At 40.3% G+C, this 21,110-nt stretch overlaps 1 protein-coding gene across 1 annotated transcript; it reads left to right on the forward strand.

Moving 5' to 3' along the window:
• The first annotated feature begins 1,117 nt into the window (after nt 1–1,117).
• Nucleotides 1,118–17,387, forward strand: ampd3b (adenosine monophosphate deaminase 3b). Its single transcript, XM_085357734.1, has 15 exons — nt 1,118–1,377; nt 4,836–5,058; nt 5,185–5,347; nt 5,754–5,919; nt 7,345–7,564; nt 7,682–7,811; nt 7,992–8,186; nt 8,436–8,567; nt 9,827–9,990; nt 10,139–10,265; nt 13,581–13,744; nt 13,827–13,947; nt 14,969–15,142; nt 15,373–15,483; nt 16,624–17,387. The coding sequence occupies exons 1-15, from the start codon at nt 1,356–1,358 to the stop codon at nt 16,798–16,800; spliced, it is 2,289 nt and encodes a 762-aa protein (XP_085213860.1). The 5' UTR covers nt 1,118–1,355; the 3' UTR covers nt 16,801–17,387.
• Nucleotides 17,388–21,110: the final 3,723 nt, after the last annotated feature.

Raw genomic sequence — 21,110 nt, forward strand, 5'->3', positions numbered from 1 at the left:
CCTTGAGTGGCTTTTTTGAACAGTGCGCGCTCCTTATAGGTGTGATAAAAGTGAGGGCAGTGAACAGATGATTCCAACTAACCAAACCACTAAATAATTTGCATACAAAGATGGACTGTCACCAGCAATGTGCTTCCTTTTACTGCAGTAAAGTTCATACTCGTGTTCTTCAGATTCTTTGCTACACAAATGCTTTTATGAATGATCTCTAATAGTATGTAAAAGGGACTACTTGGTGTGTTTTGGATCATTGTCTGGCTGCATAACTCTGGTGAGGCGTGGTCGGCGGTGCCATTTTCTTTAAATTTGAGGTCTCTAGCCTGCTAACATACCTCTATAATTCATTTATTGGTTCAGCAGGTCTGGCTGTTGTCACGCCTGGGTGTGGCTCGTGAAAATGAACTCAGTTTTCCAAGAAGTCTGTTACTCACAGTTAATTAATAATTTAGCAAGAGGAGACCTTTACCTTTTCCTACAGGGCCAGCTAGGTTTGATGGCTTTTCCCCCTTACTTTAGTGTTTACATGGTAAACACAGTGACTGTAGCTGCCAGTACTTACTTTTTGCCCTACTGCCCCATATCATGGTAAATGGTAAATGGCCTGTATTTATATAACCCTTTACTAGTCCCTAAGGACCCCAAAGCGCTTTACATATCCAGTCATCCACCCATTCACACACACATTCACACACTGGCGATAGCAAGCTACATTGTAGCCACAGCCACCCTGGGGCGCACTGACAGAGGCGAGGCTGCCGGACACTGGCGCCACCGGGCCCTCTGACCACCACCAGTAGGCAACGGGTGAAGTGTCTTGCCCAAGGACACAACGACCGAGACTGTCCAAGCCAGGGCTCGAACCAGCAACCTTCCGATTACAAGGCGAACTCCCAACTCTTGAGCCACAATCGCCAGATCAGATCAGAGCTCACATGTTAGCAGCCAGTTGTGACATACCAGCTTGGATTAGCACCCCATGTTACCCCGACGCGCTCAATACCCTAAAATAGAGATAGAAGGACACTCAATACAACAACAACAACTAGCAGCTGCATCATACATACAGGCAGTGGACCAAATAAACAGCAGAGCAAAGCCCGACAGAGTCAGTCAGAGAGAAAACCCTGAAGAGAAGCATCACAGACACGAGCAATATACAGTCACCAGAACTCAGGACAGTTTACATAGGTGTTGTGTCAGCAGCACTCAGATGTTTTGTAAGTCCTGCCACTGAGTGCCATACCTGTAGAAGTGGCAGTGCCAAAGCTAAGAGGTAAGGGGTCCACAAGAGACAGAACCAGATACGTGAAAGCTGAAATACCTGACTCAACAGGCAGAGACTGAAAGAGCCAAACATGGCCCAAATCACGACAGAAGGTAAGAGACAGATAGTGCTACCCCTACTGATTTTATGTTTCTATTAAAAAAAACTATGAAATGTGATGACAACTATTCAAAGAGTAATTTCAAAGAAGAGTTTCAAAGATGTTTATTCAGTGGCTACTGCCTGAGGCACAGAAGCAGCTAGATTTGACTTTCTGAGCGATGCTATAAGTGCAGCAGTCTTTAGCCGAGGAAACAGGTGGATATTTATATATACTATAAGTGAGTATTATGAAATACTGGCACATTTTATTGATTTTATTTTATTTTTGTGTTACACACTGAAAACTTAAAAATCATTCCAAAATTGAAATTTTATCATAATATTTCAGAATTTCAGTTTAATTGACGTTTCCAACATAGTCAGAGGCTTTGTGAATGTTAGGTTTTTATAACTGGGGTGTGTAATATGGTAAATGGTAAATGGCCTGTATTTATATAGCGCTTTTCTAGTCCCTAAGGACCCCAAAGCGCTTTACATATCCAGTCATCCACCCATTCACGCACACATTCACACACTACATCGAGGTCATCCAAGAGACTGTTGAGCTGTTCCAGCAGGGAGAGAGTACACGTGCTGAAAGGCTCATCAGAAACAGCAGCTCCCAAAATGTGCTAGCCAAGGAACAGGCAGCAAGCGTGTCAGTGTGAGGGCAAATGTTAACGGTATCATCTGTGAAGAATTCCAGATCACTCACAGGTTTCAGACAGAGTGTTGTGTAAACCAGTAGGGATGCAGTGTGCAGCTGAAAAGTTTGGCATCTGATACACTGGAGCTGCATGTGCTATCGTGTGCTTGTTGATTCCAGTATCCTCACACGGATATATTCTGGATGTGTCCCAGTGACCCCCATGGACTGCAACGTTAATATCCACAGTGATGACACGGTGATCAGAATATCCAAACATCTCGACTGATGATGGGATGTTGGGTAGCAACAGTAGCTGTCACACTGTGGGAATTAAACAAGGGGGAGAAGCTATTAAAAATATAAAACCAATCTTCTGTCATTCATCTGCTGAAAATACAAGATCAGGGGGTCCTGAGTTCAGAAATAGCATGCCATGCATGTATGAGAGAATGAGATTAATACAAATAAACTTGACTGTTTCCCACCAAAAAGCCTTGAGAACCAAAATGATGGCATGCTCATAACTGCTGCTCTAACAACGGGGTCAAATATTTCCTTTCCATTTACAAGCCTGGAAAAATCCTGTGAACTACATACAGGATATCTGTCTGAAGATTCTTGAATGTACTTTACTGATGCCTACCATTCAATAGCAGACCTGTATCAAGTCTGACACCCTTGCAAACCTGTTACAATGTAACATAAGCCAATCAATATTTGCATGAGCCTGAACTAACCTTCTGATAATATTACATGGTAAATGTCAAAATAAGGAAAGACTGACTTCCCAGGGCAAACTGCAGCGGCAATGATAATATAAACTTCAACAGCTGTGCTTTTCCACATGTTTGAATGTGGCACGTTTGTTGGTGCCAGACAGGCGAGTATTTTTGAAGCCGCTTTTCTTCTGGGATTTTCCCACACATATATCTGTGGAGTTTACAGAGGATGGTTTGAACGGCAGTTCTCTGGGCAAAATCAGAGGGGAATGGCCAGGCTGCTACAGGCTGATAGGAAGCCAACAGCAAATAAGACCACACCAGGTGCCACAGGAAACTGAGGCTACAGTTCACACATGGTCATCAAAAGTGGACAACAGAAGACTGGAAAAATGTTGCCTGGTCTGTCTCGGTTTTTTAGCATAAACACCATCAAAGCACCGATTTATCCTGCCTTGGATCAGTGGGTCAAAGTAGTGGTGGTGGAGTAATGATGTAGCACAACTTATCATTACTGAAACACTACATTTTAAACAGTAATGCGTTTAAATGCTGACCATTTAAATGCCTGTATTACAGTGTAAAGTTTACAATGTACCATCTTCTGATGGTGGCTTGCAGCAGGATAGTGCAGCATGAGTTCAGATCATCTCAAACTCATTTCTTGACCACATTGCACTCAAACGGCCTCCACAGTCCCCGGACCTTAATCCGACAGGGAACCTTTGGGATGTGGTGGAACAGATTGGTAGCCTCCATATTTACAGCAGCTGTGCGATGCTATGAAGCCAATATGGACCAGAATCTCTGAGGAATGTTTCCAGCAGTTTGTTGAATGCGTGTCACAAAGAGTTAAAGTTGTTCCAACCTGGAACGAGGTGCAACCCAATGAAGTGCCCGCTGACTGTATATTACTTATTACAAAATAAACACGAAACTAATGGTGTCACAATATACCAGTAAGGATGATGACAACCATAAATAATAAAAATAAATAAACACAACCTCACGAATCATTATGTAATTTTTGTTTTGCAAACGTTTACGCAGCTCTGGTTTCACAAGTTCCATCAACATGATATTTCCTACAGAAAAATATCTTGCTTATCATCACAGCCCTTCAGTCACATCTAATTAACACGCGGCGATGCACCGACAGAGGTGCACTGTGTAAGCAGGAGCTTTCAGTGTTGTTGCTTTTCCTGCTGTCACATACCGTCCTCAGTGCGGTGTGCTCTCAGAACACGCGGCCAGACTTGGACACACAAGTTTGTTTACTGTAACTTACCTGTTGCACTGGCAGCAAGCACTGAAACACGAGTTAGCCACTGTCAACGATCAACACTTCACTGAGTTCTTTTGATTCCTCGGAGGCATCCGATGGAAGACAAAACACTGCTCAGTAGACCATTTAACACTTTATGTCTCTTTCACAATACTTCTAGAAGGGAGATGCGTCCTGCATAACACAACAGTTTTATTACAGAAGCTCTCTTATTCTAGTCTAAACAACAGTGTCTCAATAACTTTCCACTAGAGATGGTCCCCTCTTATCTACTTTTTCCAAGGCAAGTGTGAGCGAGCGTCTACAGCTTTCTACTCCCCAAGGACACATGATCTAATGCCTTTATTTTTCAGGACTGTGTCCACTCAATACTACACTATATGACTTTATAACTCTTATTAATAAAAAAGCATAGCATTATTGAGGCACTGCAAATTATTTAATTCCAACACCACTCAAGACACGTTCTCTGGTCTGTGTGTTGAAATGAGAAGCTGGAAAACAGCCCCACAACCAACCGTCCTCACTCCGGGTTATGTTTCTGGTATTTATGTTTACTGTCATTACTAAGATAATGTTATTTCTTCTTTAAGCACTCCCATATTTAAACCCGTTTATGAGACGAGTTATAACATGTCAGTATTTTGTTCCATTTTAGATTTCAAACATAATTATGACATAACTCCGACTAATAATGACCAGTATTGGAATGACAGAAGCATTCTGAAATATGATTAGATTACATTTTTAAACACTACTTTTACCGGTAAGAAAAATACAGGTAGTTGCTAAAAAAATGTTCTCAATACTTTTCAGATTTACCACGCCTTTTCCCAAAAGTGTCAATACACGAGGTGGATGAGAGGGTTCGTCTGATGGCAGAGAAGGTGTACGCCTCTGCTCTGAAGGAGGAAGACAGCAAGGATACTCTGGCTCTGTTCACTGTCCCAGAAGACTGTCCCATTGGTCTGAAAGAGACTAGAGAGAAGGAGCTGCAAAAGGAGATGGCTGAACAGCAGTCTCAGGAGTCAGTTAAGAGGTATGGATTAGAAACATGCTTAACTGAACATATCTCTCTTTCTGGATAGACAAAAAAGAACAAATAAAACCATCAAAAAATACTCAGCATAAATAGTGCTTGCTTCTTTTCCCTCTGTGTAACTAGGAAGAAGAGTTTCAAGTTGAAGCGGTCACAGTCGGTATCTTTGCAGATGCCTCCTGATTGGACACCTACCCCAGCGCAAACACCCGCCACTGCTGAATCTTTGCTTTCAGACTCCTTCCCAGACTTCCAGAGAGTTACCATCAGTGGAGATTACTGTGCAGGGGTAATCAACGAGACTAGTCCATATGTTGAAATATAAAAGATGGACCACAGCCTAGTGAGGAAATATACGATAAAAAACAACTGATTTTTAAATTCAGACCAATGATGTGGTAAAATGCATGTTTGGCCTATGAGAGACATGTTTTTACCCAGAATTAAAAAGTCGATCCACTCTGTACTTATAAAATGACATTTTCACACAAGAAAAAGAAAAACATGACAGTTGTTCTTTTCTTGTTAAAACTTCATTGATGGCTGTAAGCTGACAGGGCAACAGGAGAGATCCTTCATTTAGCTCGGTGCCATAGTTTAAATAGATTATTCTTTAAAGGCCATCTTGAACCTTTAAGACACCGTTGTTAAACACAAACAAAAGTCAAAAATTAACAACCTCACGATGTTTCCAGATCACAGTTGAGGACTATGAGCAAGCAACCAAGGGTCTCCTCAAAGCCCTGTTCATCCGAGAGAAGTACTCCAGGCTGGCCTACCACCGATTTCCAAGGACCACAGCCCTGTTCCTGCGAAATGCTGAAAATGAGAGGTGGCTAGAAGAGGATGAAGTCCTGCCAGGTTTACTAAACTTTTCCTTTTTGGTGTCAAAAATGTCCAATTTAATCTTCCTGCAAAAGTGCACGTTTTGTAATTTTCCATCTACTCGCTCACACACAGCAAGAGGCTATGTACAACATGCGCAAGTGCAGATGTTTAACCAGCTCAGCTGTTTAACCAATGAAATACTCCGACATGGAGAGGAAAAGGAGCAAGGCCATTAATATTAAAGGTTCAGGTTTCAGTTCACCGTTAACCTCAAACAATTCACACAGAGAGCAGAAACAATATTAAACTTACGAAGGATGCCAACTCCAATATTCAATAAAAGTGCTCAGACCAGTTTAAACAACTCACTAATGATTTGATGTTTAGTTGTGTATTGGAGATAAAGATAAAACTTACTGTGTGCCACCTATTCTATGCAGATCTAATTTAAGACCTCTCTGTATGTGTGCCAGAGATGGTGTGAAGTGTCTGTGAGCCAAGGTCAGTCAGCCTGTTTCTGACAACAGATAATGTCGTCAGAAACAGAACCTGAGAATAATCCAGACAACACATAAAGAAAATGTACAATCTTAAATATAACTCCAGTGTAATAAAGTTTACCGGCCTTAAATTATCTTACTATTTGTTATAATTTTTGCTCATTTTGATACATTTAAGGTTAAGTTCAATCACTTGCTGTTACTTGCTGTACAAAATAAAAAGTAAAACAAACACACAAAGAGAACAAAACAAAACTCAGTCATAATTAAAAGCCAAAGTTTAGGTTTAAGTGAAAAATAAATAAAAGATACTGTATAATTTCACCCTTCCTGAATACACTGGGAAGGTTATACAGGCATGGAAATATCAGAGCTCAAACCTGATTGGGCGATGCCTGACACAGAGCCTGAAAAAAACTGACCTCAAATGAGTCAAGAGAAAGACTTGTTGGAATTATCTACTAGCCATCATTTCATTCAAATGTCAGAGGTCTATTCGACTCATTTCCAGTTCCTGTTTTTGTATTCTTACACTTCACCAGAGAAGCTTTGCATGATTTTGCACACTTCAAAACAATACTTCTTTATCTCAGCCCCTGGGTACATCTCAATGTGTGAAACAAGCCATCTTAGCTCCTTTACCTGCCCTCACACAGTCTTTCTTCTGATCGGATCTCCCTCATAAACAGAAGGTCTAAATAACAGGTGTGTGGCCAGGGCTTTGAGCCTGAAATGAAGGCATTAAGGATATTTGCTCTCTTTGATGAGGCTGACATCCTTATTTAAAATTGCCAGTATTCAATAGGAGCAATTATTAATTTAACAGTATATTTGTATTTGGTAGAAAATAAGGAAAAATACACTTTAAGAATCTTTATTCTACAACCAACACTTCAGAGAGTGACTGTTTTTGCAAATGTGAAATAACTTCTGATTGAGCTGCTGTCATCATCTGCAGACATCTGGCCTTACCCTCGTGAAGGGGAGGACCCATACTCCATGGAGGGTATTCCTGAAGACCTAAACTATGAGCTGCAGATAAAGGATGGTATAATTCATGTTTATGAGAGTGCTGAGGCCCTGAAACAAGAACAAGCTTACAGCCTTCCTTACCCCGACCTCGAGACCTTTGCTATAGACCTGAGCCATGTACTTGCAATGATAGCTGACGGCCCAACGTGAGTGCAAAAGCTTAGTCAATATTTCTAACAGATTGACATTACGAACCTTTTGACTGATACCGAATGACATTTATTACATTTTACTCGTAACTGTTTCGTTATTTTGCTTCGCAGAAAATCCTACTGCCACAGACGGCTGAACTTCCTGGGCTCCAAATTCTACCTGCATGAAATGCTGAATGAAATGGCGGAGCTAAAAGAGCTGAAAAGAGTCCCACACAGAGACTTCTACAACGTTAGAAAGGTTGGCTGAAATCTTTCTGCTCAGTCTGCGATGCCCCAGACAGAGGAGAGGGGCTGACGCACTTAGAGCAGAAGCTATTCATAACTTTAGTGCTCTCAGTATAAATAAATATCACTTTATAGGGATGCTGTGAGTTGTCCAGTAAGCCCCGTGCCACTGTCTGACTTGTGTCAAACACAGGTGGACACACATATACATGCGGCCGCTTGCATGAACCAGAAGCATCTGCTGAGATTCATACAGACCACATACCAGACTGAAGCAGATCGAGTGGTCTTGGAAAAAGGCAGTAAGAAGCTCACACTCAAGGAGGTCTTTGACAGCCTCCACATGGACCCGTACGACCTCACTGTAGACTCTCTGGACGTGCACGCTGTAAGAGAACTCAAAGCTTTCTACTTGTTCCTATGTCAGCATTACCTTGCATAAATAGAAATTGTCCTTGATGCAAACAGTTGAGGCAATAACTCAGTGACTATAAATGACCGTTTGGTTGTTTATCTTTACAAACAGCTTAACAGTTCCTGTTAATTTCTACTGCAGTCCCTTTAATGAAATGAAAATGTTGTGATCGCCACTGCGCTGCATGAGCCTCACTGTCTGACCGATCGATTATCCTTCTAGGGAAGGCAAACCTTTCATCGGTTTGATAAGTTCAACTCAAAATACAACCCTGTGGGGGCCAGCGAACTGCGGGAGATTTACCTGAAAGCGGACAACTACATCAAAGGAGAATACTTTGCACGTCTCATTAAGGTATAGTATGAGTTAAAGCACTAACACCACTTGAAGGCCTGCTTAGCTGTAGTTAAACTGAAATTATGTAAAGGCACCAAACTACATGCAGAATTTATTTGCTCTTGTTTTGGCCTGTCATGTTTGACACGCGTAAATAGCCAAGGTGGAGAACAAAAAAAGGAACAACTTTACATTATTCATGTTGAAACAGATCCAGATGGTGACAAAATAGGAGGCACAGATGCAATTCAACAATTAAATAATGACATTTATACTTTTCTTCTGTCAGTCTCTTTGAGACAGATAACTGAAGGACATTATCAGCTGCTTCTCAAGTGAATCTCTATTAAGTATAAATTCATTTAGCGCTACAGATGTACAGTCCTGGTTTGCAGTCTCAGTGTGCCAGTTGATCTACAGTGCAGAACAAGCACTACCAATGAGAGCTACAGCCTCATATTGAGCTTTACAAGATCCTGTTAGCAACTGAATAATAATGAGGACAACTAGTTAGTAGAGCCAGCGGCCATGGAAAGCATGAAGGCCTTTTTTCCCCATTCAGACAAAAGATATACAAAAATACAAAATGCTAAAGCAAGCCAACAAATATGAGGCGTGACCTAATAAAGCCTATGTGTGGGAAACAGTGCATTTACTGATGTTTAAACTTGAAACTGTAGCCTGTTGTTTGACTACATTTGACATTTTTATCAGTGCAACTTGAACTGATCCCACAGAAAAGGAGGAAACTGACCTGGATATAATCTGGCTACAGTTAAAGCAATGAAGTACGGGCCACCATCCCCAGAGATTCAATTATAAGATGCTAACTCATAGAGGATCATTTTTTCATTCAGGATGTTCCCAGTTTTGTTCCCATATTTTTTTCTAGACATTATGACATCACTGTGGAAAAAGCCCAAACATAAATAATCAAATGAACAATGGCTAAATTCCACAAAGCTGCTTTTACTTTTTAAGGCCCTGGTATTGTGCATGCTGAGTCACTGTGACATTTTGATACAATCAAATGTTGCTACACGTACAAAGATTTGAGTCATATTCATTATGAATTAGAATAAGATATATATATATATGCCTCACACGCACTGGTAGTGCTGCTCATCTAAGCGATGCTTTGGAATATGCAGTAAAAAGCACTTTGCTGAAACTTGGAAACAGTGTTGCCATATCTGTCCACTGGGCAGTTACAACTAGTCACTTCTGCTTTATCAAGAAACATCCTGTTTCTTCCTGTGGTTTGTTATCCGTTTCAGGAAGTGGCCGGGGAGCTGGAGGAGAGCAAATACCAACATGCTGAGCCCCGTCTGTCAATTTACGGCCGCTCTGCGAGCGAGTGGGAGAGCCTAGCGACGTGGTTCATCCAGCATAAGGTCCACTCGCCCAACATGAGATGGATGATCCAAGTGCCCAGGATTTAGTAAGCATCAACTGAAGGCTAAATCCAGCATAATTGGGTTCTGAATAATTACACTTCTCAGTCAGCTGTTTTCAATAAGCAAACAAACTGTAAAATGTTTGTGTCACATGCAGGAAGATGGGTTAAATTTGCTTATCTTGTCTTGCAGTGATATTTTCAAGTCAAAGAAATTAATCCCAAGCTTTGCCAAGATACTGGAGAATGTGTTCCGCCCCCTCTTTGAGGCTACAATCAACCCTCAAAAGCACAAAGCAGTCCACGTGTTCTTAAAATATGTAAGTGTCAAAAGGGAGAAGTTCTAATGTGCAACAGCAACCATATACAGACATGAAAAATTTAATGGTACCTTTCCACAATTAAATAAACAAAAAACATAATCATCTGATTCTTATATCAGCTTACATAAGAATCAGATGATTATTTTATGCTACTTAACAAAATGTAAATGACAGGACAAAAAACAAGGTGGTGGCCTTAATATAATACTTTGTGGCAACACCGTTTACAGTTGTCAGTACCAACAAGTGATCTCTGTACTTCACAATAAGACGTTTGCATTTCCAAACAACAGGTAGTTTAGCCCACTCTCTCATGTTTGAAGGATCCTGACTCCACACTGCACTTTCAGATGTTTCCATAGATGCTTAATAGGATTAAGATCCTGTCTCATGGAGTGTGTCAGGGGTAGACATTTGTTCAAAACACAAGTAAGAGAAATGAGACAACTGCAGACCGACTCAGAGTGTAATTAGAAAACGTGCGCACGGGTGAATGCCTCTGAGAAGACACACACACCGAGCACAGGCTCGCTTGCTTTATTTATAAGGCAAAAATGGGTTACATAGTACTTCCTCTTTTTAACAGTCAGGGAAGAGGTTAAACATTAAATCAGCTTATCTGATCTTTCACACACTGGGATAAAAATACAGAAGTATATCATGCTTTATCTGACATCACAGACACTATAGGAAAGAATGCATCATTATATCATGCTGTCAAACATTTCAGACACTTAGGTAAGGAATGCATCAGTTTTCCTTTAACAATAAACTTGATTAGGTAATTCTTCAACAATAGGCTTGGTTATGTGAAAATATATGAACACACAAAATATAAGGCATACTTGGTTAGAATATAAGGCTCACTTGGACAGAATATAAGGCCTACTTGATTATATTGTATTATAGAGATTTGGTTATAATGTATAATGTAGAAAATCTCTAACATTTCCCTCCTGTTGTTAATATATTTCACATGTTTATATCAATGCATAGTCACTTGTTAAATCACATTTTCAACTTGCATATCATTCAGTGAAGTATCTAAACATCAGCTCTGTTAAGACTATCATAGACATTCTCTACTCTGTCTTCCCTATTTAGCATATCATACTGGCGAAAGGGATCCTCCATATCTCTCTGGATCAAGACAAAATTTCCTAAAGTACGATTAAACATACTCATCACCATGCGTCTCAGACAAGGGATAATGCAAGCAGCAAAAATGCAAAATAGAAACATCATAGTACATAGGGCCAACAGGCCTTTAATCAGCAAAGATTTCCAGGAGCCGCTCAGCAACCAGTCCCACCAGCCTTGCTCATCGGTTACGTAGTCCTGTTGCTGAGCGTCTCTTAGTTGTTTCAGAACATTCAAAGCATTTGTCATGTTTAATGAGTGTATGTTGTCAGGTATGTAAGTACAACATGTCTTGTTGAACAGTACGCAGAGACCTCCTTTCTCTGCAAGAACAATGTCCAAAGCTACTCGGTGTTGCATGACAGTGATGCGGATTGCATCAATTTCTTCATTCTGTGATTTGTCAATGCGGGTGGAAGCGTTCAAAAACAGTCCAAAGCGATAGTCTAAAGTCTCTATTCGTAGTGCGTGCTTTCCTACTCCTGTCCAAGGAAACAGAGCGTGGATTACCTTTTCGCCGGTGTTCCAGAGTTTGAAGTTCTCTGGCACGTCTGTTCCAAGGATTGAATCATGAGGCTTGATTTCTACATCACGCCTAACTCTGGTCTTGTTGTGCACTGTTATCTTAAAAGTGTGATCTGAAATGAAGATAGGTGCACAGCATCCTGACCAGTTGGGTGGCAGCATAAAGTACGCACGCTGTCCGCACAGCCATGCCATACCTTGTACCCAATAGGTGCCATTTACCTGTTGATTTAGGTTGACTGTCCCATACCCTACTCCTCCATAGGTTGCATTGCAGTTGCTGGTATGGCCCAGAGGGTGGCGTCCTTGCCCTGGCGCTTGGTAGAAGCACAGAGGATGCCACTTCTCTGTATGGGTCATAAAAACAGGGAAAGGGACAGAAGCATTTCTGTTTTTTACTGTCATATCTACCCAGAATTTGTCGTCACAGGTTCCATCCTTCTTCAGGCCTTTTGCACCTGGGAGTGAAGCTTTCATGCCGATTGCAAAGTGTTGTCTTCCAATGCTGGCAAAACTTGCTGCACATTCACTTTGCCAGTGACTGTCCATTATGCGACCATATATGGTGGGGTAGACTGAAGTTGAAGGCATGTGAGAACAGACATAACATTCTTTTTCATCTATGGTGTTGTATAGGTATCGGTACCAGGCATTGTTCATCCAAGGGTGAATGTGATCTTGGGTCATCTCAGTTAGATGGGAGTTGTCATGGGTCCACCTCTTGAGACGGGGAATAGTTGGTGTTATTCTGTGGGCTCTTCCAGGTATCAGCCAGAAGAGCATCACCCCTAAGATGACACCGGCCACCAGACAGATCAGGCGGCACATGAACCGTTTCCGTTGAAAGTGACAAGCACTTAAGCATAACAGCTTTGGGGCTGGGGCTGGTGGCTCTTCTTCTTCTAGATTCATCATGCTGGCTCTCTGCATTCTAGGCGTCCCCGGTGTTGTCATTGGTTCCTCTCTTTGGTGGGATGGGTCACTCTTTATTATGTGTTTGTTCTTCAGGGCGACCAGGCACACCCGGGCTCCAAGTGAGGAGACCACTGGCGAGAAGGTAAAGGGCGGGGTATACCCAATCAGCCCTTTCCTTCACCAGGGGATCACTTGAGAGTCGGGGGAACCGGCGTCTTATTGTGGTGCAAACACTTTCTTCACGTGACTTTGATGGATCCACGAAGGTCTTTCAGCTATCTTACAAGCTGTTGGTGTAGTAAGCAGCACCTGATGGGGACCCTCCCACCGTGGAGAACTCCAGTTTTTCCGCTGGAGGACTTTAATCAGAATCCAATCACCGGGGTTCAACCTGCAAGAGACTGGAGATAGATCACTCGGCAGTTGATTGTTTAAAATCACTTCTTTATTTTCAAACAGTTTTGTCAGCGGTGTTCTTCTCTTATAAGGGTTCATTTTTCCTTTAAACAAAGAGCTGATGTGAGTGGCCAAAAAGCTCCAGTTCTTTCTCCTCAGTCCAAAGGACATTTTCTTAGAAACTTTGGAGCTCGTTTTGGTGAATGAAATGATTCATTGTTTCAATAAACTGCAAGGAAACAAACAAATGTATCCACGTCTGTCCGTTCATTTCAGTGTTGTGTTATATATACTTTATGTTTGCAAATGTGCTGATATGAATCTGTTTTCCTGTAGGTGACGGGATTTGACAGCGTGGATGACGAATCTAAACACAGCGACCACATGTTCTCTTACAAGAGCCCGAAGCCTGAGGCATGGACCACAGATGACAATCCTCCCTACACCTATTATCTGTTCTACATGTATGCCAACATAATGGTTCTCAACAACCTCCGCAAGTAAGCCCTGCCCATTAGTCTCATTTAATGCTACATGGCTTCCATGTAGTAGTGCACAAAGTAACTATGGATCGTTCTACAGGCAAAGAGGACTGAACACCTTCCTGTTCCGTCCCCACTGTGGAGAGGCGGGTTCCATCACTCATCTTGTCTCCGCCTTCCTGACAGCTGACAACATCTCCCATGGACTCAACCTTAAGAAGGTTAAAACCTTAAAATCATATTGAGGTTTGATACTCAGCGTCTTGTGTTTGCTGATTGCACAAGATGCTGGCAGATGATATTTTCTGCAAACAGGTCCATCAGTAACGAGCAGTGACACGCTAATCCACACGAGTGCTTGTTTTTAGCTGTCACATTTTAGTCCCTCTCCGATGTGCTCATAGGAGAACAAAAACAGCTTGTTTGAGTAAGATGTGTTGGGTAGAATACCATTTACCATCCAGTTGATATCTAAACACCAGAGAAGTTCCTGCTGTGTAATATAATATCCAACTAAATGTGAAGAGAAAAATAAACAGCCAACAGATGAGGTTAAACACTGCATGTATAAATATGTAGGAAGGATTTAAAACAGTTAATCACATTCTCTAATAATTGCATCATGTTTTCAATACTGCTCAAATTTGGAACACGTTGCATTATTGCACACAGACGACATTAGATTAGTATGACAAATGTTGCTAAGATTAGCGCTGCGGCCCTTAACTTCCAAATGCCTGTGCGAAGAATGTGGCTACATGTTGCTCCAGTCAGTTATGTCAGTTTACATGGACACATCCTCCATACAAGCACTTTCCAGAGTGCATGTTTAAAGCTTTTTCTCTGTCACAGAGAGAGAGGGGAGTGCTGCCATCTTCTGGGCTCCATAGCCCAAGGTTTGTTGTGCCATAACATAAGATATGGTTTCTAAAAGCACCATTTAAACATCTTGTCATCTACTTATGCACATCTGCAAGGAAAAAAAGACAATATGACAACTCAAAAACTTTGCAGGACAAAAACCTTTTGAATTTTGATGAGAAAGTCAATATTGATTTAACGCTTAGTTTTGAATAACTTCTTATAATTAGGAAGACTTGCGTGTCTGCACCATCTACAAAACGTTTCCCTTGAACTTCTACTTGTTCTGCTTGTAATTTCATTTAGTTTTCCCACAAATAAAATGAAAATAACAAAACAAAATCGTTCTATTCGCATTACTATGTTGTGTCTCCTCCCCAGAGCCCAGTGTTGCAGTATCTATACTACCTGGCCCAGGTCCCAATTGCCATGTCTCCACTGAGCAACAACAGCCTGTTCCTGGAGTACTCCAAGAACCCCCTGAGAGAGTTTCTGCACAAGGGCCTGTGTGTGTCCCTGTCCACCGACGACCCCATGCAGTTCCACTACACCAAGGTCAGAAACACAGGAGAATTTTTTATTTACCGTTTCACAGTCACTTTGATCACAGTAATTTGCTCCAGTCTGGTGACATCTGTGAGACTAATTGAATAATCACTGTCAGTATGTGGTGCACAGAGAAATACAAGAAATTTCTCTCTTCTTGAAGGGTGCTGTACAAATAGACCTGCCAGCCCAATCATAACATTTCATTTGTTAATATCAGTTTTTTTGAAACGTTTCAGGAGGCCTTGATGGAGGAGTATGCCATTGCAGCTCAGCTGTGGAAGCTGAGCACTTGTGATTTGTGTGAGATTGCCAGGAACAGTGTCCTGCAGAGCGGCCTCTCACATGAGGTAAGGTCAGACCTTTTGTGCTTGGGGGATGCTCTCTTTAAAAGTCCTTATTGTATAATGATGCGTTTGGAAACAGATACAATGGATAAAATAATAGATAAACTAAAAACTTCTTTATTTTTTTGTCCCAAACTTTTGTATTAAACATGAACTCAAGTTGATCTGCTGCCAGGGTTGTTTAAAAAGACAAAAGCAGTACTTTTTGGAAGTTTGAAATCCTGTTACTTCTGGTGTAAAACAAACAGCATTTCATTAAAAAAATGCTTTATACAAACAGTCACATATAAAGGTGGTGGTCTGGTGCTGCTTTGCTTCTTCAGGAGCTGGATGACTTTTCATTATTAATAAAAGATCAGTTCATGCCCTGAAGTTCAAACTGACTTGGGTTTAAACAGCAGGATGATGATCTCAAACACACCATCAGCTGCACTGCTCAAAAATACTAAGACAAAGGTTTTAATGCGGTTCAATCAAAGTCTGCACTTAAATCCAATTGAGTTGCTTTGGCATGACCTCAAACACGCTGTTCATGTTCAATTAAAGCAAATCAGCAACGAAGAGTGAACAAAAATTTCCCCACAGCGATTTGAAAGACTCATTGCCAGTTATTGCTAATGACTGACTGTAGTTAACAACCAGTTATTAGGTTTAGGGGTAATTACTTTTTTCACATAGGGTCAGATAGGTTTGTTTTTGTGTTAATAAATGGAATCATCATTTAAAAACTGCTTTTTTGCTGTATTTGGGTTCTCTTTGTGTAACCCAAATGAGGGGTCAAATACTTTTTTGAGGCACTAAATAGCAGTGCAGACTTACTGAAAGCTAACTAATTTCCCAAAATTCTACAATATTCCAGTAATTTCTTTCGAAAACTTTATTGCTCACAAAAATGTCAATCGGCACATCCAAGAAGAACCCTAAAATATGTCCTTCAGATTAGTACCGATCCTATTACCACTGAAAAGCTAGATAAGAGAATGTCTGACAGTCCAATAGTCCTGACTTCATTGAGTGCATATTTATTCTGTGCAATCTCTTTTTTTTTTAATGAAATTCAAACTCCACAATGAGTTAATTCTGGAAATATTATATCTATTTGCAACTTTCCAACCTACATCTTTTTAACCGTGCTCCCTATAGGAGAAGAAACACTTCATTGGGCCCAACTACCTACAGGATGGACCGAAGGGCAATGACATCAGGCGGACAAATGTAGCACAAATCCGCATGGCCTATCGCTACGAGACTCTGTGCAATGAGCTCAGTTTTCTAGTGGATGCAGTGAAAACCGAGTTCGGCCACAGTTCAGCTCAGTGACCGAACACACCAACACAAACTGTGCTTGGATATGTCACACAGGGATAAAGGGGCACAGGCTAGACAGCACAATCTTTTAAACACCCTCTAAAGGTTCCTGATGCTTATTAGGAAAAAATGCAGTGTTTTCTACATATTTGGTGCTTGTTGGTAAAGGTGGCGGTGTTTTGACCTCGTGTCACAAAATGAAAATGTGATTGTAACACCTTCCAGTCAGCATGTATATCGTTTCATTAGAATAACAGTCTATTTTCATTTTGCAAGTTGTTTACTGTGGATGTGGCTATTGGATTGACACATTAAGAAGGGGGAAATGGTTTAAAAGTTAGAAAGCAACAATTGATTTTTGTTCTGCATGTTCTCTGCTTGAAGATAATATACGTTTGGGGTCAGACTATGCCGTGTGCATGGATTTCAGGCACGAGCATAATTTTGACAGACGTTAATGAAAGGCCAGGTAAACCGCTACAGTGAAATCTGTATTTAAGACCTGCGTTACACTCGCAAACATGTGACTGTTTAGAATTTTCTTTTTATATATGTGATGTCATTTTTAAATAGTTTTCCATTCCTAAAATAAAGGCTACAGAAATGTCAGAGATGTTTGTCATGAACTTTCTTTGAACCAACCTGCCAATAAGTTACAGAGGAAACAGATGCTGTTTAAACTGAGCAATCGTCTGCTGTCTGCACACGACATGCAAGGGGAGAGGTTTCAAAACCTTCCACACATGTGAGTGTTTTATCATCATGATAGCGGAAGTTGTGATCAGGAATACAAATTTCTAATTGCAAAAGAGGGCTCATGATGTCAGCAAATATTTCTGAATCTCTTTTGAAGCCAAACATCTGACACTAATTTGATAAGAATGCTAGCTGATGTTTAAAAAATAAATAAATCATTTTAAAAAAACTGACAGTCTCTCAGCAGCTTAACTTTTGAAGGCTTTTGAGGGCGTTAAATCTTGAAAGGTTAAAATACCTTATCACAAAGTTAAGTTAAAAAACAAAAACAATATATCTTATTTTTCACTTTTAAATTTTTTTTTTTAATTTGGAGCCTAAACCAAGTGGAAGGACTAGTCATTAGGATAAGTCAATCAATAACTTTCAGTCATGAAACAGTGCCCAAGCCTGAAGACAACATGTTAGATAATAATCATTTGCAAAGTTCATACAAAGACACTAAGACAAGCTTTTTAAGTTTTGTATCTTAACTACAACATAGCAGACATTGCTTCTGTCAGAGCAGCTCTGGCCTCTGAAGGTCAGACGCAAAATAAATAACAGGTCAAAATGATCCCCATATGCCCATTTGCAAATGTTATCACTTTAAATTCTCAATAACCTTTTTCTTTTTTAATGCACAGTCATTAAACTACACGAAAAAGTAGTTTTTACTCTTATTTCTAAATGAACCTCCCACACAGCCATTGTTCAGACCTGTAGAACAATGCTAATGTGAGCCATTTAAAACTCAATAACTGAAGACTCTGAATTTTGCCTTTACATTCATCAGAGGCCCCACACTGACAGTGGCTATGACATCAACTATTCACACTTGTGAAACAGACTGTAGTGAGTTGATTTGAAACAGTTAAACGGGGGTCGTTTTTTTGTTTTGAACATCTAATTACTTGGCTTGATTAAAGGGAGACTGTACAGAAATTTTACTTTTTAACACAACAAAAAATATATAAATATATAAAAAAAATGAAAACAGGCATCCAGTCCACCGGAACACAAACCCATGAAGTACAAAATAGTGAGCATCTTTTTATTAATGATAATGCTATAAGAACGCATCTGTTTTATTACACTTCTTTTCACTCACTTTCAGGTTAAAAAGTATCCTTTACTGATGCTTGGACTCCTTTCAGAAGCGATGCAGGATAATGCTGCCACCTCATGGTTGCAACATCATATACATCCCACACAGCAGTTTATGTTTTAGGGCATGTTTAAAAATATGAAACTGGTGTATGTAGATTCAGATGCAGGTATGCTCTTTAAGTTTTAAAATGTAAAGTTTTTTGGAACACTTGCTGACCTGACCACACAGTCATGTAACCACAAGATCAGATGCCATTTTCTGAAGAACTTGTTGAAAGAGCGGCACATCTTTTGAGCCTGTAAAATCTCAAGTTGAATGAATGGATTAAATTGCCAGATAACATTTTATGAATCTCTTTGTTACTTTGCAGGAAAACCCAGAGAACTGAGGTGTCAAAACGTGACAGCAGTGGAAAAAAAGAAAAAACAACTACCCAAAAGTTTTACCTTCGGTCACATAAAATTCTAACTTTAGTATAGTTGAACTGAAATAATATTAAAGAAAATTCCAAAACTGTTGTCTCCTACATAAAAAATACTTATAATAAGTTAAAATACAGGGTGGGCCATTTATATGGATACACCGTAATAACATGGGAATGGTTGGTGATATTGAAGTCCTGTGTGTGGGACATTAGTATATGTGAGGGGGCAAACTCCTCAAGATGGGTGGTGACCATGGTGGCCATTTAGAAGTCGGCCATCTTGGATACAACTTTTGTTTTTTCAAAGGAAGAAGGCCATGTGACACATCAAACTTATTGGTAATGTAACAGGAAAAACAATGGGGTGCTTGGTTTCAACGTAACTTTATTCTGTCATGAGTTATTTGCAAGTTTCTGACCACTTATAAAATGTGTTCAATGTGCTGCCCATTGTGTTGAATTGTCAATGCAACCCTCTTCTCCCACTCTTCACACACTGATAGCAACACCGCAGGAGAAATGCCAGCACAGGCATCCAGTATCCGTAGTTTCAGGTGCTGCTCATCTCGTATCTTCACACCATAGACAATTGCCTTCAGATGACCCCAAAGATAAAAGTCTAAGGGGGTCAGACCGGGAGACCTTGGGGGCCATTCAACTGGCCCACGACGACCAATCCACTTTCCAGAAAACTGTTCATCTAGGAATGCTTGGACCTGGCACCCATAATGTGGTGGTGCACCATCTTGCTGGAAAAACTCAGGGAACGTGCCAGCTTCAGTGCATAAAGAGGGAAACACATCATCATGTAGCAATTTCAAATATCCAGTGGCCTTGAGGTTTCCATTGATGAAGAATGGACCCACTATCGTTGTACCCCATATACCACACCAAACCATCACTTTTGTTGTTCCAACAGTCTTGGAGGAATCCATCCAATGTGGGTTAGTGTTAGACCAATAGCGGTGGTTTTGTTTGTTAACTTCACCATTCACATAAAAGTTTGCCTCATCATTGAACAAAATCTATTGAAAAAACAAAAGTTGTATCCAAGATGGCCGACTTCTAAATGGCCACCATGGTCACCACCCATCTTGAGGAGTTTGCCCCCTCACATATACTAATGTGCCACAAACAGGACTTTAATATCATCAACCATTCCCATGTTATTATGGTGTATCCATATAAATGGCCCACCCTGTATATGTGATCAAATGCAAAAGCTGAAATTCACACAACAAAGACCTAGATAACCAATTTCTTTAAATACAACTTTAATTAAGGATTTAATAAATAATAAAGATTAAGGCTACTGCATATTTACATTTAATAAAATCAACACTTTAAATCCACTTAAACAAAACAATTTTAACTCATAACTTAACTGTAAATTATATATGATATCAACTTGGATGGATGGAAAAGATTTCTACAACAGTCAGATTAAAATCATCTTAACAAATAAATGTAAATACTTTTAGAGAAATCAGCACAGCTGACAGGCAAGGTGATTTACAACAGTTAGGACACCACAACGAGCCAAGTCCTTAAAATCACATGAGCCTATTCAGTCCTGTGTCCTGAACTGCACCAGAACAGGATTTTAGCACAGATTCACATAACACAGCTCATGGTCCATGTCATGTGGGGTACAAACATGCAGGGATACATTGCACAGACATCCAAACAGCTTTATAGATGGAACATACATTTTCACTTTACTGCTTGTCCAGAAGCCCTGGCAAATACGACAAGTATGTTTGGTGTCTTGGATTTGCACATGAAGGAAGAATAGGACATTTTGGGAAATGATGCTTATTTGCTCAGAGGTTTAAGATTTGATCAGTACCAATTTACTGTCTGTATGTTCACTGCAAGGCCAGAGTCAGTTCCCAAATTTAGCACAGAGACTACAAACAGAATGAAAAGAGCCTGATACTGTCCAAAAGTTGAAAACAGTCCTGTAATGACTTCATGAAGCAACTTAGCCATGAATCAGTCATATTAAACAAATTAGATATAATTAAATATAACATATTCAAAGAAGATTCA

This window comes from Diplotaxodon limnothrissa, linkage group LG7, assembly GCF_057381915.1.
Source record: "Diplotaxodon limnothrissa isolate DT_005_m linkage group LG7, D_limnothrissa_male_GT1.1, whole genome shotgun sequence".
NCBI lineage: Eukaryota > Metazoa > Chordata > Actinopteri > Cichliformes > Cichlidae > Diplotaxodon > Diplotaxodon limnothrissa.

Excerpts from the sequence above, each read along its gene's own strand:
- ampd3b (XM_085357734.1), top strand. The coding sequence starts at position 1,356 with ATGGCCCAAATCACGACAGAAG. Across the intron at positions 10,266-13,580 it reads TCCACGTGTTCTTAAAATAT|GTGACGGGATTTGACAGCGT; the intron begins GTAAGTGTCAAA and ends GTTTTCCTGTAG. Across the intron at positions 15,143-15,372 it reads TGCAGTTCCACTACACCAAG|GAGGCCTTGATGGAGGAGTA; the intron begins GTCAGAAACACA and ends GAAACGTTTCAG.